This window comes from Channa argus, chromosome 14, assembly GCF_033026475.1.
Source record: "Channa argus isolate prfri chromosome 14, Channa argus male v1.0, whole genome shotgun sequence".
Lineage (NCBI taxonomy): Eukaryota > Metazoa > Chordata > Actinopteri > Anabantiformes > Channidae > Channa > Channa argus.
In genome coordinates this window covers 26,306,439-26,331,619 of record NC_090210.1, presented here as the reverse complement: position 1 = coordinate 26,331,619, position 25,181 = coordinate 26,306,439, and the positions used below count along the sequence as shown (strand labels likewise).

General features: G+C 41.0%; 3 protein-coding genes across 9 annotated transcripts in view; all 3 read left to right on the top strand.

Annotated features, from left to right (window-relative positions):
• The first annotated feature begins 873 nt into the window (after positions 1-873).
• On the top strand, positions 874-12,828 carry dnajc1 (DnaJ (Hsp40) homolog, subfamily C, member 1). The gene is made up of 12 exons (XM_067473790.1): positions 874-1,113; positions 2,706-2,807; positions 2,902-2,948; positions 3,113-3,278; positions 3,358-3,455; positions 3,546-3,639; positions 4,422-4,506; positions 4,817-4,980; positions 5,766-5,885; positions 7,018-7,066; positions 10,799-11,178; positions 12,366-12,828. Exons 1-12 carry the CDS (start codon positions 955-957, stop codon positions 12,432-12,434), a joined length of 1,533 nt encoding a protein of 510 aa, XP_067329891.1. The 5' UTR covers positions 874-954; the 3' UTR covers positions 12,435-12,828.
• On the top strand, positions 12,385-16,940 carry c14h7orf25 (chromosome 14 C7orf25 homolog). 2 transcript variants are annotated; one of them, XM_067473794.1, is made up of 2 exons: positions 12,385-12,518; positions 15,549-16,940. In XM_067473794.1, the coding sequence occupies exon 2, from the start codon at positions 15,562-15,564 to the stop codon at positions 16,828-16,830; it is 1,269 nt and encodes a 422-aa protein (XP_067329895.1). In that variant the 5' UTR covers positions 12,385-12,518; positions 15,549-15,561; the 3' UTR covers positions 16,831-16,940. The 2 variants fall into 2 exon arrangements, with proteins under 2 accessions (XP_067329895.1, XP_067329894.1); XM_067473793.1 differs by lacking the exon at positions 12,385-12,518 and adding an exon at positions 12,865-13,367.
• Positions 16,941-19,415: 2,475 nt separating this feature from the next.
• Positions 19,416-25,181, top strand: part of si:dkey-181m9.8 (E3 ubiquitin-protein ligase RNF31) — a 22,040-nt gene continuing 16,274 nt past the window's right edge. For 2 of the 6 annotated variants that reach the window (XM_067473774.1, XM_067473773.1), the window contains exons 1-6: positions 19,417-19,568; positions 19,988-20,078; positions 20,238-20,303; positions 20,537-20,703; positions 20,852-20,988; positions 21,083-21,255. In XM_067473774.1, the coding sequence (XP_067329875.1) occupies positions 19,524-19,568; positions 19,988-20,078; positions 20,238-20,303; positions 20,537-20,703; positions 20,852-20,988; positions 21,083-21,255 (679 nt within the window). In that variant the 5' untranslated portion in view covers positions 19,417-19,523. Of the gene's footprint in view, positions 19,569-19,987; positions 20,079-20,237; positions 20,304-20,536; positions 20,704-20,851; positions 20,989-21,082; positions 21,256-25,181 lie in introns of all 6 variants that reach the window. The other 4 variants (XM_067473778.1, XM_067473775.1, XM_067473776.1 and 1 more) reach the window with 4 other exon arrangements.

Here is a 25,181-nt window from a genome sequence, read left to right as displayed (position 1 = left end):
TGGTATTGACCCGTTTTTCCATAAGGTAGAATCATGATGGAAGAGTGATACATAAATAATATTTTCCTGAGAAGGGAAATTTGTTGGTATATGAAACCACATAGTCAGTTTATAATAAAGATTCAAAGTCTAGTGGTTTAATACCTCCCTTCTTACACTCCTTAACCAGCTGTAATCTTTCAATATGGTGTGTTTTTTCCATTAGAACTGGAAAATATTTTAATTTGCCTTCTTAATGTTATTAAGGGAAACTTTTAATGAATGGCAGAGGTATATAATTTTAGATATGCCTTCTCTTTTTGTTAAAACAACCCTACCAAAAATAGTAAGATCTCTAGCAAGCTATCAACTAAGAGAATTTTTGATATCAGTTATTTGATTGGTAATTTTTGAGTCTTCTATTTTAAAAGTATTTTTTGATATTGTTAGACCCAAATACTTAACTTCCTATTTGACATCAGTTGAGGCAAAAGAAGAGTCACAAGTGTGAATGGTAGGTCATTCGCATATTTTGATATTGAGGAATAATCCTTATTCTTTGAAAAGGAGAAGGACTTATTTAATGGCTTATTTAATAGTTTTTTAGGAAAATGGCTGTCATCTGCAAACTGACTACTTTAAAATTCTTTATCAAGGATTGCAATCCCTTTTAATTTGTTGTCATTCTTAACCTGGTGGTGAGCTGGATTTCGGGGGGACCCCTGGTCAAACCGTTGCGAAGGTTGAAGTGGGAGCACTTTGCGCTGCTGTCTCTTCCTCTATTCTGGTATCAGGCTGCAGTTCCCACCTTTGCTACAGGTGTCACTGCAGGTCTGACCCACAGACACAGCTTTTATTTTGACAGTGTGACCCGGATAAAATTGCCGATTTTTTTAATCCGGGTCTGTGTTGATCAGGCGTACGTACTGAGTAGAGGTCTTGTTTTTTTCGCCGTAATATAAGGTTTTCTTGGCAATGGGGGTCTGTGCGGATCCGTGCAGATCCCTGGTGGTATTCTTGATCCCGCTGGCCTTGGTGTTCCCCCTTGTGATGGCCTGGGACGCGGATCTTGAGCTGCTGGATCTAGTGGAGGAGATCCCGCAGACCTTTTACCAGTTCCTGTCCCTGGAACAGGTTGGTGCTAACAGCTAACGGCTAGCTGTCTCCATGGTTACCACACTGTAGCAGGAACCAGTAGGATGCTAATGCTATCGGTGCCACGCACACACAGTGGGGCTGAGCTAGTTAGCATTGGGAGCTAATTCTAACAGCTGTTTTAGTGTGATTAACAATCCCAGGAACTGGACTGTGGTGGACTCATTAAATAACAGTAGCCTGAACGTGTTGGTGTTAGAACTATATTTCTTGAAGAGTTGAAGTGTTGTTTCCCGTTAACCTCAGTCCAGTCGGTCCTTTCTTACCTAATGTTTAGCTATCTCAGATTACTAGTTTATTAATCTGGGACGCCACGCGCCATTAGCTAACAGCTAATTCCCATCTACAGCCACAAACGAAACAAGCAATCAAAATACAGCGTCACAAAAATAAATTATTTTGACATCATTGCTAGTCTGGTCCAGTCAGTTTTGATTATTAATTATTGATGACTGCAGATAATGAGCTGCTAACAGACAGGAACAGGTATGTTCTTGTTCAGATGTTCAGGAGGTTCCTACAGACACGTCAGTGTTAGGGTAACATAAGCAGTGGAGATGGAAGTGTTGATTGTTGTGGATTGTGGAATACATTTGAGAACACAATGACACTGACAAAACGAATGTTTTCATAGTTTTAGTCTGATCATATTTAAACCGAATACTCTGAGAAGAAAGCATAGGGGGCGGCTATAGCTCAGTTGGTAAAGGCAGTTGCTTATGGACCACAGGGTGAGTGGTTCGATCCCCGGCCCTGGCTATATGTCGAAGTGTCCCTGGGCAAGACCCTGAACCCCTAACAGCCCATTCCCCCTCCCCAGCGATGCAGTGCCGGTCCAAGCCCGGTAGAAATTGGGGAGGGTTGCGTCAGGAAGGGCATCCGGTGTAAAACTGCCAAATCAACATGTGGACAATGATCCGCTGTGGCGACCCCGAACTCATGGGATAAGCCGAAAGGAGAGTAGTAGTAGACTCTGAGAAGAAAGCATCTCTCTGTCCGTACAGCTGTGCAAGAAGCTCAAGTTGTGTCTGTTTTGTTTTGAATATTAATGAGTTTTATCAGCAGCAGAGTTCAGCTGCTGAATGACTACATATCTGTACAGGAGAAAAGCTAAGGGGTAAATCTGTTTTTGGGGTCTAAAATACACAAAACATAATTTCAACTGCTTACATGAACAGTGTGGAAGGAAGTTCAAATACAAGTTACAAACCAGTGTCTGTGTTTCATATTTCTAGCACATGAGCAGGTGGCGCGTGGACACTAAGTGAGGACATTGTTCCAATGTTACAGCCTTAGCAGGAAACTTGTTTATCTCATCATGTGGTTTAAGTTTCTGCTGTGGCTGGATCTGCCTTTTGAATGATTTTCTTTTTGTTGCGGCAGGAAGTATATTGTCAGCAGATCACTTCCTTTTACTGCACACAGCAGCTCACTCACAGAATTTGCTGTAAACGTGGACTGAAATATATGCATTATGATTCATTTGAAATAATCAGTTCTAAAGAACACCAGCAGGATGTCATTTTGTAGTAGATGTGTCACATGTCTGATCTGATCTCTTCTATCTCCAGGATGCCTCACCAGCAGAGATAAAGAAGGCATATCGTCGTCTATCTCTGATTCTTCATCCGGACAAGAACAAAGATGAAAATGCTGAAACCCAGTTCAGACAGGTGAGTTGGACAAGTAAGATAGATAGGAAGATGAAGTGAAACAAACAGTTGACACTGGATCCAATTAATCCACTTTTATTTTATTTCTTTTTAGCTCGTCGCCATCTATGAAGTTTTGAAAGATGACGAGAGAAGACGCAAGTGAGTCCTCATTCCTCTTTATAACGAGTCGTCAGACCACAATGACTAGTCCCCAGACCTCTGTACAGCAAGTCATTCTGACATCTGTCCCTAGTTCTTGGACATCTACAGCTAGTTCTCAGAACACTATAACCACCTAATTGTCAGTCTGCTTGTGTTGGCAGATATAATGACATCCTGGTCAACGGGCTTCCTGATTGGCGGCAGCCGGTCTTTTACTACAGACGAGTGAGGAAGATGAGTAATCTAGAGCTGGGCTTCCTCCTTTTCCTCATCCTCACTGTGGGACATTATGCTGTTATCTGGTCCATTTACTTGGAGAAGCAGCTGGTGAGACTGCACAGCAGGGATTTTGCCAGTGAGTACAGGTCTTGTCATATGACCTGATGGTGATTCTCTGTGTTTCCAGGATGAGTTACTGAGTAAAAAAAAGAAAGAGAAGAAGAAGAAATTGAGCTCCAGACCTTCAGAAGACCTCAGGACTGTTGACCATGACCGGGTCGACAGGTAAAACTGTGACCTCATTACTGGGTTTTCTGTTTGTTGGCTTGTTTTTGTTTTTCATTGTTTGTTTGTTTGTTTGTGTGTGTGTTTCAGAGTTCAGGACCGTCCACACTGGCAAGACATCCTTCCTCTGAAACTGAGTATCTGGCTGTATCTGTCAATCAAAAACCTGCCTCAAACAGTCCAGGTACTTTACCTGTCTGTAATACCTGTTATTATGAGAGCTTACAGAGATCTCTTCCTGTTTTAGAAATTGAAGTGGTCTCCAGTCAGACCTATTGTGTGCTTCTGATGTATGCCCAACCCTGGACCCTTTTCTTTAAATTTGGCTTAACAGATCCAAGATCAAATGAGAAATTCTGGCTGTTAGATCAGGTTATGCACTTATGTTGGTTCTTCAAATTGATTCACTTGAAGGATCTGGATTTTATCTAGGGTTTAGTAGACCAACACTACAAATGGTGAGCAGGTTTCCAATTGAATATGTTCTAATGACAAAATACAGACATTTTCCAGACTTTAACTGGAGACGGAAATTTTGTAGTGAGAAGCTCTAAGCATTATGCAGACTTTATCCTGTAAGCTCCCTATAACAAGGTCCGTATTATGTACGTGAGCCAGTGCAATGGAGAACACTGCTCTATCCCAAATTGTTGGGAGCATTTAAAGCCTTTTTAGTTTTCCAAAAAGGCTTTTCCATCGTGTTGTGGATTCTGTACTCACTGACCCCCTAACTGAAATCAAGTGGAGTTTCTCCCATGATGATGAGAGGTTTTGCTGTTTACGCTGACTAAACCTAAGAATAAACACACTCCTAAGTATGTTTAACATTGCAGATCTGTTGACAGAACAAAAACAACCGAGGATCAGGATCATCTTTAATCTTCAAGAATGTTATCCAGGCTAACCTGTTAACTAGTGTATGAAGAATGGGCCTCTGGTCTCAGCCCTTTTTTTTCTGTGTTGCAGGAGGTGAAGCAGTACTATGAGGACTACCAGCAGTTAAAGAAGCAGCAGAGAGAAGAGGCTGAAGCTGAACAGGAAGCTGTGACCAGTAAACACTTTTCCTTCCAGGCTGCAGTAGTTTAACTCTTAACTCTTAGAGTCTGAGCAGACAGATGATCAGTAATCCCTTTGATTAATTATCTGGTCTGATCACAGAAAAACATCTCTCAGTACATTTAGGGACAATCTGAGATTTAAGACTGAGAGACTCATAAGAGAACAAATTCATGTCATGGTTTTAGCAATTATTTTCTCTGACCAATGTCGGACTTTAGCACCTAAACCTTAATGCCCCAGTTGATCTGTTTCACCTGAGTCCAGATTGTGAGTCTCTTTATGTTATGTCTTTGTTCTCTCAGGAGAGAAGAGGCCAAAGGTCAAGAAGGCAAAGGTGGAGTTTCCGGTTTATGAGCCATCCTCAGAGAACCTGAACTACCAGCACTACGACCAGACCTCATCCATTGAGGAGATTGAAGACCAAATGGATGACTGGTTGCAAGACCGCAGGTCTACCAAGAAGAAGGTGAGAAGTTCTTGGTCAATCAAGAGACAGAAGTTGTAATTGACGAACAACTGAGTTTTAGTCCTTCATTTCTCTGACGGGTGATTTGATTAGATTAGATTCAACTTTATTGTCATTACACATGTACAAGTACAATGCAACGAAATGCACTTTAGGTCTAACCAGAAGTGAAATAGCAGCAAAAGCAGGATATCCAGTTTTTGCATAAATAAATAAGTTTTATTTGCCCTCTACAACAGAAACATCAGACTCACACAGCCTAAAACATTGTGCAGGCACTAGTCATATCTTGTCTCGACTACAATCCCCTGCTGACAGGGCTACCAGGAACACAATAAAATCAAATCAGATGATTCTAAATACAGCAGCATGTCTCATTATTGATTATCTAAAAAGTACATGTCACCCACTCTTCAGATCATTGTACTGGCTTCCTGTAGTAGCCCTCATAAAAACTTAAAGCTGTAAGCAAAGCTTCTCAGCTCAGTGGTTCCACCATGGTGGAAAGGGCTACCGGACTCTCTGAGAAGTTTCACTCCTAATATTCAGGAGCTAATAAATACAGAAATCTTTGTACTTAAAAAGTTCAATTAAAAACACATTTCCTGTCCTGTCTTGCGCTTGCTAGACATTAAATGTAATTTTTTTTGTGTAAAAAAAATGTATAAAATGAAACCCTCGTAAATGTAATTTGATCATTTTCCATGAAGAAAAAGATCTCCAATAATGTCATCAGACTGGAGTGTAGTGGTCTACCGGTGTGATGTCTATGTCTCTGTCTCCAGACCTCAGACTGGACAGAAGATGAGCTCAGCCTTCTCAGCAGGTTAATGGTTAAATTTCCAGGAGGGACTCCGGGTCGATGGGAGAAGATTGCTCACGAACTGGGACGATCAGTGTCTGATGTAAGTCTGATTAAACTGGCTTCAGACTGTTTGAAACCACTTATGCTGGAATCTTACAGGTGTCGGGAGTCAGGTTAAACTGCTTTTGGGCGTAAATATCTGTTATGAAAGTAATTTCCGTAAATACGGAGTTCAGAATTTGTGGGTAGTATCACAGACCCCACATTATCCCACAACATTCCATTGGGGAATCAGTCATGAGTCTTCTCCAAGTCCTTAAAACACAAATATACTGGATTGGCAAAATACAGTGACACTGTTGGCAGTTTCCATTTCTGAACCTCATGCTGAACTGTGCTCACATCAGTGTAGACCCTTCTTAGGGTCAAGCTATAGTTGCTGTTCACTTAACTGTATGCATTGACAATGACACAATTTTTTTCAAATGTTCACCAAAAGGGGGCAGAGTCAGACTCATCCTCCCAGAATAACATTGGCATTTCTTCCTTCTGATCTCCTGCTACAGCCAATGCACTAAATTGACACAGGCTAGTGTGTACAGAGGTGGTGAAAGTACACAAAGCAACTTCAATATACAAGTAAAAGTGCAAGTATTATTTAAAACTACTTATTATTGATGGCTTTAGCTAAGTTGGTGGAGCAGTCATCCACAAGCCACGGGGTAAGTGGTTCGATTCCCAGTCCTCCTGTATACATGTTGGAAGTGTCCCTGAGCAAAACACTGAACCCCAAAGTTGTCCTTAGTGTCTGCTACTCATAAGTTGCTTTGGATAAAGGTGTCTGCTAAATCACTAATTGTAATTAGTAATTGGGGGTGTCTTTGGTGCACGATGGTAGAGCAGTTGTCCACCAATCCTGCAATCCTGTAGACCGGCTCCTCCGGTTACAAATCGAGGTGTCCTTGAGCAAGACACTGAACCCCAACTTAATTGCGCCTGGTGACTGTTGAACAGCAGCTTAACAGCAGTTCCCCCATCGGTATGTGAGTGTGTGTTTGATGTGACTGCGTTTGGGTGAAAGAGAAGCAGTGTAAAGTGTTTTTTTTTTTTATATAAGTGCAGACCTTTTACCATAATTGCGATTATGGTAATTATGCCAAAAAATACAATGTTTAAAACAAGTGTCAAAGATCACTGTAAACAACTGAAAGAGAATCTGATTCCTTCAACAGGTGACGACCAAAGTCAAACAGGTGAAAGACAATGTCAGCCACACTTCAGGTAAACTCCACTTCAGCTGTTTTTATTGTAAATAATCGTACTGAGGTTCTATTGTCAGCAGTTTTGCAGACTTTCCCTGCATAGGAAATTACATACCACCACCAGCCCTCAACAAAAATCTGTTGCGTTTTTTGTGAACCACAAACTTCTATAAAAACATGTAGTATTAGATCTCTAGAAAGTGTCAGTGGCAAAAAACATCAGATTCACCTGACATACTTTACCACATAAGAGTTCTGTTTCTGCTTGGGCAAATGTTACATTGTGGCTCTCATGTCACCGCTTCGCTGGTGTTTTGATCATGTTTTTGACATGCTTTGTGACTTGAGTAATTAGGACATTCTGTTTTTCCTGTTAGCAAAGCTCAGTGTAAGCTAAAACTTTTAGTTGGCAGCCTCCAGTTTTTAGTCAGCACTGAGTGTTGTTGATTTGACGGGGCAGCTGTAGATCAGTTGGTAAAGGCGGTCGGCCACGGAACACAGGGTCAGTGGTTCGATCCCCAGCCCTGGCCTTATGTCGAACTGTTTCTGGGCAAGACACTGAACCCCTAACGGCCCTTTCCCCTCCCCAGCTGTGCAGTGCTGGTCCAAGCCCGGTAGAAATTGGGGAGGGTTGTGTCAGGAAGGGCATCCGGCATAAAAACTGTGCCAAATCAACATGTGGGCAATGATCTGCTGTGGCGACCCTGAACTCACGGGATAAGCCGAAAGGACAAAAAAAAATAAAAAATTAAAAACTGAGTGGTGTTCATTTCTGTCCAGAGCCCCAGTCAACGTTCTTGAATTAAACTGTGAGGCCAAAATTAAACTTAGTGTGTTCTCTTGAGTCAGTAAAGAAATTGACAACTTTTCTGTTTATCTATTTTTTTGAGAGAAAAAGCCTTAAAACCATCATACTTCACTGTTCAGACCTGCTAAAAATGCTTACTCTTCTTTGTGTCCCTGGTTGTTTTGGCTGCATATGAAAAGTAAACACTGTGACAGTCAGCATTCTGGATCAAAACAATCGCACATCTATTTCACTGCATATACGGGGCAGTACACTCACCAGGCGCAGGCAATACGCATTCCAGATTCCAGATAAAACCATCATACTTCCTATTCACGAACCGTCGATGCAGGTTACATTAGTCAACGTATTTATGTAATTGATATCGTCGATGCATCACCCCACCCCTAAATAAAGGTTTAATTGACATTTGATATCTTCTCCTGCTATGTCCCTGTGTAATGTTACAAGAAGGGGCACAAGCCACTGTCTTCTTTTGCCAGTCCCCCAAGTATAGATAAATGCAGAGCATTGTGTCCGGAAGGGCGTCTGAAATAAAACACATGCCAAATTAAACATGAGAATCATGACTTCCACACCGAATCTGACTTCCATACCGGATCGGTCGGGCCCCGGGTTAACAACATCCACCACCGTGCTGTTGACCTACAGGGTGCCAGTGAAATTTGGGTTACTGTGCATCAAAGAAGGAGAGGAGGAAGCAAATTCATAGGCAGAGAGAGGAGAAAAGGTTAGAGTGTTGGAGAGTTGACTGACATGATGCAGAGAAGGAAGGTGGATATACTGTGTGTCCAGGAGGTCAGGCGGAAAGGTAGCAGGGCTAGATGCTTAGGAGCAGGGTTCAAGTTGTTTTACCATGGGTTGGATAAGAAGAAAAATGGAGTAGGAGATATCCTGAAAGAGTAGCTTGTGAGGAATGTTCTAGAGGTGAAAAGAGTATCAGACAGGTTGATTAGTCTGAAGCTGGAAATTGAAGGTGTGATGTTCAATGTTGTTAGTGGTTATGCCCCACAGGAATGATTTGAGTTAGAAGAGAAGGAGAAATTCTGGAGTTAGTTAGATTAAGTGATTCAGAGGTGAGAGAGTGGAGATTGGTGCAGATTTCAATGGACATCTTGGTGAAGGGAACAGAGGTAATGAGAATTTGATTGGCACGTTTGGTATTCACAACGGGAACACAGTCCTGAATAACCCCTGAACACACATGGAAATATATTGACAGGTGCCAGGAGTGTGATGGGAAGATGGAAGGGATGTAATTTGAAGAGTTGATGAATAAGGAAAATGAAAGGGAACGAAGAGTAGAAAAGGAGACTGGTGTGGAGCAGGAAGTAGCAAAGATTAGTAAGAGTGAAGTGAGGAGAGGGTTGAAGAGGATGAAGAGTGGAAAGGGAGTAGATCCTGATGACATACCTGTTGAGGTATGGAAGTGTCTAGGAGAGGTGGCAGTAGACTTTCTTACTAGTTTGTTTAACAAGATCTTGGAGAGTGAGAGGATGCCCGAGGAATGGAGGAGAAGTGTACTGGTGGCCATTTTTAACAACAAGTGAGATGTGCAGAGCTGTGGCAACTACAGAAGAATAAAGCTGATAAGCCATACAAGCAATATGGATTCATGCCTAGACAGAGTACAACAGATTCAGTATTTGCTTTGAGGATGCTGATGGAGAAGTACAGAGAAGGTCAGAGGGAGTTGCATTGTGTCTTCGTAGATTTAGAGAAAGCGTTTGACTGTATGAGCAAATCTGGAGTGGCAGAGAAGTATGTTAGACTTGTGCAGAAGAGGTATGAGAGCTGTAAGACCGTGGTGAGGTGTTCTGTAGGTATGACATAGGAGTTAAAGGTTGGAATTGGGTCTACATCAAGGATCAGCTCTGAGCCCTTTCTTGTTTTTTCTGGTGATGGACAGGCTGACAATTGAGGTTAGACAGGAATCCCCATATACTATAATGTTTGCAGATGACATTGTGAGAGCAGGGAGCAGGTGGAGGAAAATCTAGAGAGGTGGAGGTCTGGTCTGGAAAGCAGAGGAATGAAGGTTAGCCGCAGCAAGATAGAATATTACGTGTGTGAATAAGAGGTGAAATGGTGAGGTTACAGGGAGCAGAGGTGAAGAAGGGTCAACGGTTCAGAGCAACGGAGAGTGTAGAAAAGAGGTGAAGAGGCGTGTGCAAGCAGATTGGAACAGGTAGAGAAAAGTGTCAGGTGGTTTGTGTGATAAAAGAGTATTGGCGAGAATGAAAGGAAAGGTGTTCAAGACAGTGGTGAGACTAGCGATGTTGTTCGGCTTAGAGACAGTGGCACTGAAGAAAAGACAGGAGGCAGAGCTGGAGGTAGTAGAGCTTAAGAAGTTCTGGTTCTCTTTGGGAGAGACGAGGATGGATAAGGGTCAAGAATGAGTACATGAGAGGGACAGCTCATGTTAGATGTTTTGGACATAATGTCATAGAGGCCAGATTGAGGTGGTTTGGACATGTTCATAGAAGTGACTGTGAATATATTGGTAGAAGAATACTGAGGGTGGAGCCAGGCAGGAGGTCTAGAGGAAGACCAAAGAGGAGATTTATGGATGTAGTGAGAGAGGACAGGAAGTTAGTTGGTTTGAGAGAAGAGGATGCAGAGGATAGGGTTAGATGGAGGCACATGATTCGTGGTGGAGACCCCTGAAAGGGAAAAGCCTAAAGGAAAAGAAGAAGTGTATTGTAATGGTACTTAACTTATTAACTTATTAATCTTCTGGTACTGCCTAATTAATGAGACCTTGAAAGCACCACTGTTGTGATTCCATGGGCACTGTAACTTAAATAACAATCCAAAAATATGTGAATGTGATTGAATTTATTTTCTTAAATTTTTGTACTTTTGAAATATGACTAATAATGTTCTTCTGATGTTCTGCTCTCAGCCTTCTGCTAAGGTTTTACTGCGTTCTCTGTGTTTCAGGTCTGGTGAAGCTGTCTGATCTGAAGGCTCCGCCCCTTCTGGTAAGGTCACTTCCTGTCTCCGACAGCGTAGGTAGGGCCTGTGAGGAGGAGGACGAGGAGGAGGAGCAAGTGGTTCCATCAGTCCTGAGGAGGAACAGGAAGTCCCAAGCAGCAGCTGAGGGTGGTGAGGTGAAGGTTAGAAATCGTCGTCAAAGAGATTTTGACCCAATGTTGGTGGAGGAGGAGGAGATGGAGCCTCAGGAGAACAGGGATAAGGCAAATCCCATCTCCTGGACTCAGAACCAGCAGAAATTGTTGGAACTCGCTCTGCAACAGTTCCCCCGAGGAACCGCAGAACGTTGGGACCGCATCGCCAAGGTGGTCCCTGGAAAGACCAAGGTGAGGACAGTGTGTCTACCTGTTTACCTATCAGCAGATTGGACCACTATAAGTCCAGTCCAGGGATTTCATACTAAAAGTTTGCTTGTGCACAAAACACAGTAAAGGCGCGTGTTAAACGTGTAGTTCCCTTTTTTCCTTCATTCATTACTCAGATGAGGCTGTTAAGATAAAGAGAAGTACAATTTATAATCCTTTGGTTTTATTGAATAAACCTATATGGTAAATTGTGAATCTATTTTAGTTTTCATTAACCAAACAGTTTGTGTCCCATGTGAAGTATAGTATATTTTCAAACCCCATTTCCCCCTCTTTATTTTTTTTTAAATATATTTTGAAAAAAAAGTCAAGACGTTGAAATACCCATCTCAAAACATTCAAGTGGGACCCTGTTGCATTCTAATAAAAGTGCAGCCTTTTAGCGGTGACATTTAATGAAAACACACTGAAAACAAAATGAATACAATGAGGAAAAACAGTAGTTCAAAAATAGAATATATAAAATGACATCTATAAATATTATATAAAATCAGTGTGAGTGTCGGTTAGACTTGTTAATGATTACACTTGTTTATTCAATTCCAACTCCCGACATTATCCAGTGAGCTTGTTCGACCAAATCTGGGCCACAACTCGGACACTCACCATTTTGTATTTTGTATTTGTGTTTGTTGATGAGTACAAAGAAATAGTGTCAGTGAGGTTGTTACAGAACATCATAAAGACTGACTTCATACAAAAATAATATAAAAATTGTTAAAATCACAGTTGGCCAGAGACTTTACAAGCTAATGTAGATCTCTGCCCCCCTGTTCTATTTAGATATAATTTCACAGATTCTGAAGATTTGTCTTTCCTGACTTTAGCAATATTTTTTTAATTCAGCCATGGAATTTTAGTCACGCTGTGATTCGCTGCCTATTTACCAGAGTTCACAGTTTGCATAGACTGACTCGTGGAGCCCCAAAAATAAAGTTTATATTCATGATATTGGCAGATACATTTGTATTTATAATGTTTATATTGAAAAATATTTGTCTGAAGATTTTTATTGGTTGCTAAACTCTAATGTCAGAAACTTGTGAAATGTCATCATCTAAACAATAATGTAGATTCAGCCTATTACTGATCAGTCAGAATTGCATAACATATACATTAACTGATGTTAATGTGTGTGTTTCTGGCAGGAGGACTGTGTGATTCGTTACAAGATGTTGGCCGAACTCGTTCAGAAGAAGAAACAGGCCAAGAGCTGATGATATATACTGGCTCTGCTTCCTGCTATGACATCTGACCTCCTGACAGGTGACCAGTCAGACAGGTGTTTTTTCCCTGTGCAGGTGAGCCTCACCCTAGTTGGACTGGTTCTTTTTTATTGTTTATGTGACTCAGTAGCTCACCTGCTCAAGTGTTTTCATTAGTGACAGGAAGCAGGTAATGATTATTTGTACTCTGACCTCACAGCTTCATGTGCCTTAGTTCATCCTGCTGCCAATCAATCATCCAACTGTTCAGCTGGTCAATAAAAGTATTTATTATTTCACAGTTTGTTTCTCAAACTGGGGCGTGGGGGTATATAAATAAAGTTCAATTGAATTGAATGATCAAAATCCTTCAAACAATAAAGTTCTGCTTCAGCTTTTTTCTGAATCAGCTTTGTTCTCTGACCAGGTGTGTTGGTCGGTCCACACTCAAGATTCAAGACAAAAGGGTTTGAGGCTGTCAGCTCTGGATCTCTATGGATGCCTCTAAAAACATTGTGACAGCATGTTTGTGGGTTTTATTAGTGTAACTCCAGGATGAGAGCCTTAGTAAAACTGTCTGTAATGGAATCAAATGTAAAAGAGTCCAGCAGCAGGCAGCCACCTGTCAACCATCACAGCTTGTATTATTGAGCACTAACGTCCCACTGGTTGTTGTCGGAGAGTATAATGTCTCCTGGAAATGACGGACTAACTTAATGTTTGGAGACAGAAGATTTTTGTATGGCAATTAATGGGTTAAATAACGTGACCGGACGAAGAGCTTTTTTTCTGAAAATCCTCCCTGAAGCTTCCTAGTTCCTGCCAGCAGAGCGGAGAACAGCTGAAGAAGAAGCAGAAGCAAGTTAGCATTAACATTACTACAGCAGTTATCTTGTGTTTGGAGATCATCCATTGGAGACCACAATGGATTAACGTGAGACCAGTGTAAGTAGTGAAAGCATTATAAAAGGAGTTAAATGTTGAATCTGTTATTCGGTAAATGACGTGATAAACAACTAGCTAAACTAACAGGTTGACCTCACATCAGACGGTGAAAACATGAAGTTGGTTTAATTTTAACGTGATCATTCACGTTGTGTTTAAAGTTTAGACGGTTTAACAAAGAGCAGATGGGTTTTTGTAAACTAAACCTAGGGTTCCGGGTCAAATCAAGCTTTATTTATTTTTGTTCTAATAAGTTTAAGAATCTCTGCGAACTTAACTCGCACCAGCCTTTATTTAAAAAACCCACATTTTTAGAACTGATAGCACATGAAGATAGCATTGTTGTGTATCTTAAATGAAATAAGTTGTTTGGACGGCTGGTTTAGATGCTATCTGCATTACATTAACTACGTACTCAGTACGTTGACCCCAAACATCTATTGTTTTAAATGTGACTCAGCTAGAAAGTGACACCGCTGTCCCAAGAATTATGTCATACAGCATGAAGATAATAGTTTTCTCGAGGACAACTGAAGAAACGCTGGTCAATCATACATACACAAAATCAAACACAGACTGGAAATGAGTTTTAGCAAATTATTTATGTTCTAAAATCTCAAACTGCAAAAGTACTCAATAATTTGAATCTGGAAAGTACAATTATGGTTTAAAGTTATTCACATTTTTTGCAGGAATCATTGACTTCATTATCCTTACAAAATAGCGCTCAAGTCAAATTTACCTTTTAAAAACAAGTGTAAATGTAAATTTGAAAGATTTGGATTTCGATCTGCTATTGTGACAGTTAAAGTTTGTAAGTCTCAGGTGAACTTTAAAATACATTTCTTTTCCGCACAGAATGAGGACATTAGATCGTGGCCCTCTAACAGCGTAGTCATGATTCAATGGGAAACATGAGAGGATTCTGTGGAAAGACTATGAGATGTTTTACTGTGGCTCAGCAGATAGGCAGATTAGTCTTCCACCAATATCAGGATCAGAAAAAGTATAAATTATATTCCCGCGACTAAAGAATTTTAATCAATTACTGAATTTGTTTTCAGATGTGAGCTGTTGTATTAGAAGTCAAAATAACAGATTTAATGTTGTATCTGTATTGTTTTGTTTATTGAGAAGGCAGAAATACTACAGTGGTATAGTGAAGCATAAATGCTGGTTACAGGTCAGGATAAAATCAGAGAATGAAATGAAGAGCAGAAAAAAAATTACATTTTGATTAAATATGTGTTGGACATATCTGTAGTCTGACTTTACACCTTAAATTCAACCTACTTGTTGAATTCCTAATAGTGACGGGCCTGATTCACAAATATTGCATTTAAACATTAATATATCATCATTGTAAGGGTCCTTTTAATTATTAAAATAACCCACATCATAGTCAAGTTTTAATAGACAAGATTTTCTGCTATTTGTTAAAAAGTGAATATTCCAGACTTTATGGATGATGTTTTTGAACTTCTGGAGTTTTAAATTTTGGTGGTGTTAACACATCGCATTTTGAAAAGCGGTTCACATCGAGGCAAAAACGTGAGTCTTGTTTTAATTTACCAGGTAAAGGTCAATGTGCCTTTCATTTTAGTTTTAACCAGAAATTTCATCTATCAGTGCTAAAGGATCAGCAAAATATAAAGCTATTCTGTAAATAGGTTTTACACTTTGTTAAAAACACAGATAAATTGCCAAGTTTCAACATTATAAATGACTGGCTGCTGCAGCTCATGTCTGTAAAAGTAGCAGAATGACATGGGTGTCTTCAGAAAGCGATTATAGGGATTGTATTAGGCAAAACACTTCGTCTGTCACGTGGATCAAAGTTATTGTTGCTTTGTGATAATATGAAGTTAGGGAGAGGGCGGCATCAAATGAAAACTGAATTACTCTAGTTCACCTGAAATTATGTGAACACCTATACAATGAACACGCTGCATGCAGCTCTACAAAGAAATCATTTTATCAGTGAGGCTATTGTCCATGGACAACACAAACAAATCAGTGTTTGGGAAACAACAGCTGACCATCACATTTATTTTTCACTTGTGATTGGGCAACTGTATGACTCATTCCACTTGATTTGTGCAAGCATTAATATAAAACTGTTAAGTTTATTTATTAGTCACTGAGTCTCTGTGGTCAAGACTATCACCTGTCTCCCCCCAGGTGTGATGTAGTCATGTCTGTGCATGTGGAGCTGCAGCAGAGGATCAGCTCTGCTCAGGAGCTGCTGCAGCGCACAGAACAGCTGTGTGCAGGAGTGGAGGGTCACCAGAAGCTCTGTGGGAAGCTGCGTGCCGAGCTGCGTTTCCTGCGGCGGGTGGAAGCGGGGGAGCTGCAGGTGAAGGAGTCTCACCTGCACAGCACTAACCTGACGCACCTGACAGCCATTGTGGAGTCAGCCCAGAGTCTGGAAGATGTGGTAGCACTACTGCACGTTTTCACCTATCAGGATGCCTCCGGCCGCCGCCAAACGCTAGTAGTAGATGTGGTGGCCGACGGGGGCCTCACCTGGGTGAAGGCAGTGGGCAGGAAGGCAGAGGCACTGCACAACATCTGGCAGGGACGGGGGCAGTATGGGGACAAGAGCATTGTCAGACAGGCTGAGGACTTCCTGCAGGCCAGCTGCCAGCAGCCTGTTCACTACCAGCACCCCCGTGTGGTCTTTGCCTTCTACAATGGTGTCTCTGCCCCTATGGCCGACCGTCTCCGGGACATGGGTGTCTCTGTCCGTGGGGACATTGTAGCTGTGAACACAGTGGTAACAGAGGAGGGAGAGGAAGATAATGAGGGGGAGGAGGGGGCAGCAGCTGAAGACCATGAAGCAGATGAAGAGGAGGTGGAGGAGGAGGAGGTGGGGGGAGCAACATGTGAGCTGACACGTGTGGATCGCAGCACTGTGCTGGCCCACCTAGCATTTCCTGCCCAGCAGCAGGTTGAAGAGTGTGGGCGTGTCAATTTAGACATCACAACCCTCATTACCTACGTGTCATCACTAAGTCATGGCCGCTGCCACTTTACTTTCAGGGAGCCAGTGCTGACGGAGCAAGCTGCCCAGGAGCGGCACCTTCCAGTGCTGCCGCAGCTCGACACCTTTATGGCGGGGAAGGAGCTATTTGCCTGCCGTGCTGCTGTCTCCGACTTCCAGCTCATTCTAGACACGCTGGGGGGGCCGGACGAGAAGGAGCGTGCTCGGCAGCTGCTAGCCCGTCTCCACCTGGTCGACGACCGGCCTTCGGAACGCACACTCCAACTTGCGCCCAGCGCAAAGATCAACCAGCGCTCACTCATGATCTTTGGTACTGGGGACTCGCTGAGAGCTGTCACCATGACGGCAAACAGCCGCTTTGTCAGGGCAGCAGCCAATCAGGGGGTCCGATACAGTGTATTTATCCATCAACCACGAGCCCTGACAGAGGGAAAGGAGTGGAGGGCCATGCCCATCTGAGCAGGGGCAGATGGGAGATTTAGTTTGAGTTAATGTAATTAGGTTTATTTTTATGTTAATTTTGATTGCCTGGTTTAGAAACTATATTCAATAAAGGATCACAGTCACTACCTGCCTGTCTGTCATTGGTTCTAGAAGATCACACGGTGTCAGCGGGGAACACTCCTGTATCACAAAGCCCATTTAACGTATTTTAGCTCTCTTGACGTTATGTCTTCATTTAACCAAACACTGGCAGACCTGGATAACTATTGGCACACAGCAAGTTATCACCTGGTCCTGTGAAGCCTGGGTTTTCCCATCAGGCTATAAGCACGTTCATGTGAAAGAAGTGGAGTTGTTTGTTGGAAGGAACATCAGCAGAACCATTTCAGCAAAAGCAGAACAAATCACTTTCTGCTGGGTTAACTGTAAATTAGATTATATAAGAATAGAAGAAGCTATAGAAAAGCCTTGGAATTAATAATGAAGAGACTCCAAAAAATATTATTAGTGAAAAGGTTGAATTGATGATGAAACTATTCTAAATATGTGAGACAAAAAAAATTACATTTCTGTCACTAGAGCAGAAAGAGGAGAGGAGTTCTTCAAAAGTTGATTTCACTGGTAATTCAATTTATAATGACAGGAAAAACCTGGATATAACAAGAGCTATAAATTACTTCTCTAATAATTTTTTTTTACCGAAAAGCCTTTTCTCATGCTGCAGTAATAGAATAAGTTAGAACAAGTGTAAAGGCAAGAACAGGTATATCCAAGTAAACCTGCAAGTATTATTTAAATAACAATGATTATGTTTGGCTGTAGCTCAATTGGTAGAGCAGTCATCCACAAACCAAAGGGTTGGTGGTTCAAGACCAAGTCCTCTTGACTACAAGAGGATTTGTCTCTAGTGTCTCTGTTTAGTTGTGAACTTGCTAAATGACTAATTGTAATTGTACTAAACACTGTCAGGTACATTTACAACTATTTAACAGTTACAGGGGTAATCATCATTATGTATGCTAGTTAATTAATGATAAACTCTACTTTAGTAAGTTAGAAAACCTGAAACAGCCAAATCAATTGACTCATTGGTCTTCGTATTTGAGCCTATTATTAGAATCACATTTGTCAGGATCCTGTATAAATGCTGAGTTACCGAGGTGATCTATCGCACCACATGACACTGTTGATGGACAAAGACCCACCAGCTGAAACAGAAAAGTTCGAAGAAAGTTCAGTGACTTCTGTGTATAGGGGCAACACGCAAATCAGATTGCGGTCGAACTTCCAGCTATTGGAGGTGGCATCACTGTTTCTCATCAGGGAACTGAATGTTTTGTCCTCAAACAGCAACTGAAGATGTTACTTCTGCACAAGTGACGGCTGCTTCGTGATCAGAGAGTCTCCTCCTTAGTCTGGGAGACTTCTCGTGCACAGACTTTGCGGTGCGTCCACTATAATACATTCTATGTGAAGATTCCTGTTTTCAAGCACTTTTTAAAAGTGAATAGCCAACTGTTTTGGCTTCTAACTCCTAAAAGCTTATCGACACAAAAAATTACATTTTTCAATTAAAGTTTAATTAACAGCCAGTTTTAGAGAAGAGCTCTGTTTTGACATCATTCCTCCTTTATTAAATCCTTCAGTTTGTTCTTTTTTCTTCAGACCAAACTATGAAAATGAAAGTAGTAGTACTTTTCCAGCTCTAATCTTCTAGCTGTTGGTCACAAGTTGAATTCTTTCTTTAACATTTTCTTTAATCTTAAAGGTTCAAATTCTCCTCTTCAAATAATTTTACTGTTTGTTTTAAATTCCTACTTTGAAACAACATATTCATCATTCATCACAGATTATATCGCACTGCATCATATATTTTCCTTCCATTCACAAATGTTCACAAAAAGCTAAACACTAAAGAGACACAAAACAGCGACATATTATATTGTCTTGTCAATTTATGTAATTTTGGGGTTATTTTTTGTCTCTCTTTTGGATAATTTTCATTATTTCCCAATTATTAATCATATAGCCATTTCAAGACAACCATTGTCACCATCTTGTTGTACACAGTTACCATAGTTAGAAATTTGATTCAGCCTGAGAGAAGAAGCTTCATGGTAAAATGTTCTCTTCTTCTGAAGGAAGCAGCCACATGCACTGATGTTCAGTGGGGTTAGGAAAATCCACTGTGTTTAGATGGATTAATTCAGCTGCAATGAAAAAACTGAAGCTCCAAGAGAAACACAGACATTTACACTAATGGTTCCTCCTTGTTAAGGGATTTCTGTGGTTCTGTGGCCCTCACCTTATTCCCTGCTATCTGGACATTTTCTCACTGGTTGTATCAGCTTTTATTTGCTTGAAATGAAACACAAAGCAGCACTGGTCCACAGATAGGGACAAGGAGGAAAAATAGTTAATGACTTACTAAAGTTAATAGATACTTTTAAGTATAAATCAGATACTTACTTAAGTAAAACTGTCAGTCGGTACATATACTAGAGTACATTTTTGTTTCTGTATTTGTACTTTTACTTAAGTACAGTTGTAGATTACTTCATCCACCACTATTTAAGTAAACACAGTGGATGATCAGAATGACTGCTTTTAATGTGAAAGGCCTGAAGCGGAAGTGGGTGTGCCGTGTTTCAATGAGTGCCAAGAGCAGCAGAATCTAGGCTGTTAGCGGAGCAGATTATCTGAAGAAAATGCCGAGAGTCGGAGTTGAGGAGGAGCTGGGGACTCTGGCAGAGGTGAGAACTGAACTTGGAACAATGGTTCTGATTCAAAATCAAACTTTATTAGTAAAAGAAAAAGTTGTAATCCCACCTGACCTGCTGCTACCAGACAGTCTGCGATGCTACAGGGAGGATGCCGTGAGAACTGTTAGCTTCGGAAGCTACATGTCAACAACAACTGGCTGAATAGCTCCATGTATTTTATTTATTTATTTATTTTTGCCCTTTTGGCTTATCCCGTGAGTTCAGGGTCGCCATAGCGGATCATTGTCCGCATGTTGATTTGGCACAGTTTTTACGCCGGATGTTAGGGATTCAGTCTCTTGCCCCGAGACACCGGGGATCGAACCACTGACCCTGTGAACATCTCCATATGACTCTTTATTTACCCTCTGTTCTCTTCTCCACCCTCTCTTCAACCCGCCATCCCCCAGTGTGGTTACAGTCACCCAACAGAGACTCTGTCAGACCTCCAACAGGTCCGGTACCTGTTCTCTGATCTCCGTCTCTATGTGGATTTTTACTGTGAGTAGAAAACGTTTGTAACGTTTTTTACCCAAGCGCGAACTTCCTGTGTATGTTTTATAAAAAAAGTATGTTAAAACTTAAATAAAGCTGTGGATCACAATGTCAGGTAACAATTTCAGTCATTCAGAGGAATGATATTTGATAAATCTGTGACAGGTTTTCCAAACAAAGACAAGAAGAAGCTGGTTTACCTGGCGGGAACAGTTCCTGTCCAGTATGAAGGTCAGATTTGTCTCAGTCTCTCAGATCTAAAGTTTTTAAATTGTGTGTATGTATATAGTAAAATTAAAAAACCCAAACCCTGACCAGATATTACTGACATTACGTTTATTATAGTTTATTAACATTACTGTGTCCAGAACATCTGTGTGTCTTTCTGTCATATTACCATCCACTTTTCTTTGGCTTTTATGTGGATCTGTTTTTTGTGAGATCGTTCTCTTTTGCCCTTATAGGAAGTGAGTATAATATCCCAGTGTGCATATGGCTCCACGAAACTCACCCGGTTTCTCGTCCTCGCTGTTATGTCTGTCCGTCTGTGTCCATGGTTATTAACCGGTCCTGTCCCTATGTAGATGTGGCTGGTAACATTGGCCTCAATGGATTAAGGAACTGGACCCAGGTAAGAAGTTTGTATGTTTACTTAGCTGGTCAAATATGGAGATTAGTGGCCTGGGTTACCTGGAAAAGGTTACATGGTTCAATCAACTGAGGATTTTCAAGTTTCAGGGGTGTGTTTACCTGTTGATTATGATGTCATTTTCCGTCAGGGCATATCCAACCTGTCACTACTTGTGTCAGAAATGAGGAAGGCCTTTGAGAAGGATACTCCCCTTTATGCCAAGTGTCCTGGGGAGGTCCCGCTCCCTGCAGTTGTACAGGTGAATCCGCCAGCAACAGGTGGAAGGTCAGAGGATGGTTCTGTGAATCAGTGATCAATCAGATCAGTATTCCATACCTGATCAAGTTGCTCTGAATGAATCTGTGTTCTTCTCCTGCAGCCTCCACCTACCCTCCGTCTCCTCCTCTTCCTCCTCAAACCTGTCTGCAGCCAGCCAATGGGAGCACACCAGCCAGGTAAAGGTGAGGAGGTCATACACTGAGGAGCTGCTGGGAATCGACTTTAGTGTTTCTTCCAACTACAACAAACCGTTCCAGAGCTCTTCCTCCTCAGGTGAGACGTGAGCATCAGACATATTTCTTCCACAATAGTCATGTTACTGTTTTGTTAGTCGTTTAGCAGATGCTTTTATCCAAAGCTTCTTCCAAGTAAGTAGCAGACACTAGGGACAACTTGTGTGACACTTTTACATCTAGCCAGGAGGACTACGAGTTGAACCACTTACCATGTAGTTTGTGGACGAGTACTCTACCAACTGAGCTATAGCCGATGGTTGATCAATGGTTGTTAGCATGGTTGTAAGAGGAAAATTGATGCACTGGAGTATTTTGACATTGTAGTTAAGTGAAAAAGTTTGCATCTTCTTACTTTGAAATGGCAAAATGAGTAAAACTATTTTTTTTTTATCCCCCTCAATAATTATTATTGCACATTCAGGTAGTTCAAATGTTCGTCAGTAACAAAAATGGCCAAGGGGTGAATAATAGGTATAAACCCTCTAGGTCAGGGGTTCTGAATTCAGGTCTTCAAGGACCCCTGCTTTGCTTGTTTTCTAACCACCCATCTCTGATTACATGCACCACATGTATTTAGTCAATCAGAAGCTGGAAGATACCAACTCAAATGAGGTTGGGGAAGAAAATGTAAATTGGTAACTTCTAGCTTTTGATTCACTAATCAGAACTGATCCAGGCAGTCAGTGGTGGGAAGTCTGAAAACAAATAGAGCAGATTAAGAACCACTGCTCTGGGTAATTAACTTTTTAACATGTTAAATCAGATATTTAAACTTTAAAAGGAACTGTCAATCCTTAATGCTTGATGAGTGGTACTAGGTGTACTCAATTGGGCTTGCATTTTTTTGGTAGATCTCCAGGGCAGTTTGTAGCACTTTCCTTAGAGCAACATTAAATAAGTAAACCTTTATAAAGCTGGAGAGACATATAAAAAAGTGTTAAGAGATACCAGTATCAATTGTGAAGACATAATCCAGAAATGGAAGAAACACACTAAGACTCTTCTAAGAAGTGTAAGACCAAGAAAAATAACTGTAATGGAATGTAGAGCGGTTGTCCACCATTCTTGCAGTTGTTGGCTCAATCCCCGGCTCCTCCGGTCACATTATGAAGTGTCCTTGACCAAAACACTGAACCCCAACTTAGTTTCTCCCGGTGAGCGTTGGCCAGCTACATAGCAGCTCCCCCTACCGTGTCTGAGTGTGTTTGTGATTGTGAGTCTGAATGGGTGAATAAGAAGCAGTGTAAAGCGCTTCGAGTGCCAATAGGTAAAAAAAAGGGCTATATAAGTGCAGACCCTTTACCATTTATTTAAATCAATGTACTGTCAGGCAGGAACATAACAAGATTGAAAAAAGAATAAATGGGGCCTGAACATTTTGAATGCACTGTATATCTACTACTTAGTGTTGCTGTGTTAAAAAAAGGGCTCAATATTGGTTATGAATGGGCTGTAAGTGGCTCAGCTGATGATAAAGTTGCTGCTTTGGGTTTGGTTTAGTGGCTGTGTATATGTAAGTGAGGCTGGATACATCCACAGGCACTAGTTCACAGTTGTCCTACAGAAATAGCAATTATACTAACGTTGTTATTAGTATTTATGTGAGAAACCATAACAAACCAAGTTACACAAAATAACGATAAGCACAAGGGTTTTACGACCTTAGTGGCTTAACAACTGTGAGTAAAGTTGGATATGTTCAGAGGGACTAGTTCCCTATTTTCCCTTAAAAATTGAGTGTTTGGGAGTGTTTGAGAAGACTTAACTGCACATTAGCCATTGTATTATCTGGAGGTCCTGTGTTTTTTTAAGATGGTTTACATGCTTTTTTTTTTTTTTGAGATCCATAAATGAGCAACTTGGGATAGATGAATGTGTACATTTTCTACTTTTCTACTTTACATGTGTTGAGAATGACTTTATTACACAATAAATTTAAAAATGAAAGTATTAAATTACATACTATGCAAATAATTTACCTAATATCATACATATTTCTTCTATGAAAGTATTTCAGTTTTAATGAATTTTGCCAGGTGAGTGAATCAATGAATTAATTGACACATTGTTTCATTAAAAATTATGATTGCAATGAAAAAATCTAACAAGAACAATTTAAATAGTTCGACACAATTCATGTCACAAGTGGTTCCTCCAAATTCAATGCGAAATGCAACTTTTAATGACTACTACAGAATTAAAATTATTAAACTGCATTATGATAGGGATCTTCAGTAGTTAGTGGAGAACACTTTTGCTGATGTGGCCTGCTGCAAAATGCTGCATAGCCAAACACCAGCTTCTGGCAGTATTTATAAGGAATTTCAAAACTTCTATGGCTTATTTATATGATTTTATGATGTTGGATAAGTAGTGGTGTACGTCATAGTGCTGGTATGAAACCCTTCAGTCTTTAGTATTCCTTTACAAACTGAAACTTCAGTGCCTGTTGCTACCAAGTCTTGCTGCAGGTCTTTTCCAGTCACTCAAAGAGTTTTTTTCCACCTGCCTCTTCAGAAATCTGGCTGTAGCCCTTGATGGCTTCCTTTTTCTGCCACGCCCAGTTAGTGTGTAGTCAGTTTGACCTTTTCCAACAGTTTCTATAGAAACGAAAACTGCTATTTAAAGCTATTTATATTATTCGAGTTTGATTTGTTCCATGCTTAGGCTATAATAATCTGAAGCACCACGGAATTCAAGTTTTTTTTTCTCCCTCTGCTATGAGTTATCCAGTAAGCTTGTTGTTCCCATAGCGTCTCAGTAGTTTGTACGTTGATTTGGCACAGAAGGATGCCCTTCATGTTGCAACTTTCCCCACAAGACTTGGGAGTGGTGCTCAAAGTGGCTGGGGCTAGGGAAATTGGGCATCCAATGTCTTGCCCAGGTAGACTATGATGTATGGCTTAGGGGATTTGGGCTGCAAACCCCCAAACCTGCAGTCAATAGGTGGCCACTCTGTGCCACAGCTACCCACCCTTTCATCACAGAACACCACCACACACATGAATATACTAGTACAAATTTTAGTGCACTACACAAAACCTCATTTCCATTTTTAAATCATAAAATTTGCATGCAAATAAATAGTGCATCATATTAATTAAATTCAACTTTATTTATATAGCGCCAATTCACAACAAAATCATCTCAAGACAGAATAAAGAATAAATACAGAATAAAACCAAGACTATAAAAATGTATAAAGAGAACCCAACAATTCCACCTTGAGCAAGCCCTAGGCAAAAGTGGAGTGGAAAAACTCTCTTGAAGAGAAGATACCTCTAGCAGATCCAGGCTCAGGGTGGGCAGCCGTCTGCCTTGATCAGTTGGGGTGAGTGGAAAGTGGAGAGAGAAAAGAAAAGAGCAATAAAAAAACAACAAAACATTGACAGGTTGGTAGGACCAGTAGCTGCACACTGGAAGACACACAGCTCCAAAGCTGGGGACACCAGCAGAAAGGGACAGAGAGGGAGACAGGGAAGGAGAAGGACAACTACAAGAGAAAGAAGACACAAAGTTAATGTCATACAGTGGTGACAATTGTGGGGTGAAAGGAGAGAGTGAAGGTGAAATATGAGCTGTCTTGCTGAAGTTGGAGCTGCCAGGCAGGAGGTCTAGAGGAAGACCAAAGAGGAGATTTATGGATGTAGTGAAAGAGGACATGAAGTTAGGTGGTTTGAGAGAAGAGGATGCAGAGGATAGAGTTAGATGGAGGCATATGATTCGCTGTGGCGACCCCTGAAAGCGAACAGCCGAAAGGAAAAGAAGAAGATTGCTAATTCCAGTCAGCACTCTTGCTGCAGCATTTTGGATTAATGTGCAAGCTTTTTAGGGAGTTACTGGGGCATCCTGAAAGTAGGGAATTGCAGTAGTCCAACCTAGAGGTAACAAATGCATGGACCAGTTTTTCGGCATCACTTTGAAACAGGATGCTCCTAATTTTTGCAATGTTCCGTAGGTGGA

What these genes read in the sequence shown, in the direction of transcription:
- c14h7orf25 (XM_067473794.1), top strand. Translation starts at nt 15,562, where the DNA reads ATGTCTGTGCATGTGGAGCTGCAGCAGAGGATCAGCTCTGCTCAGGAG.
- dnajc1 (XM_067473790.1), top strand. Translation starts at nt 955, where the DNA reads ATGGGGGTCTGTGCGGATCCGTGCAGATCCCTGGTGGTATTCTTGATC. An exon ending in TGGGACGATCAGTGTCTGAT is followed by an intron (nt 5,886 to 7,017) that starts GTAAGTCTGATT and finishes TTCCTTCAACAG; the next exon opens with GTGACGACCAAAGTCAAACA. An exon ending in TGGTCCCTGGAAAGACCAAG is followed by an intron (nt 11,179 to 12,365) that starts GTGAGGACAGTG and finishes TGTTTCTGGCAG; the next exon opens with GAGGACTGTGTGATTCGTTA.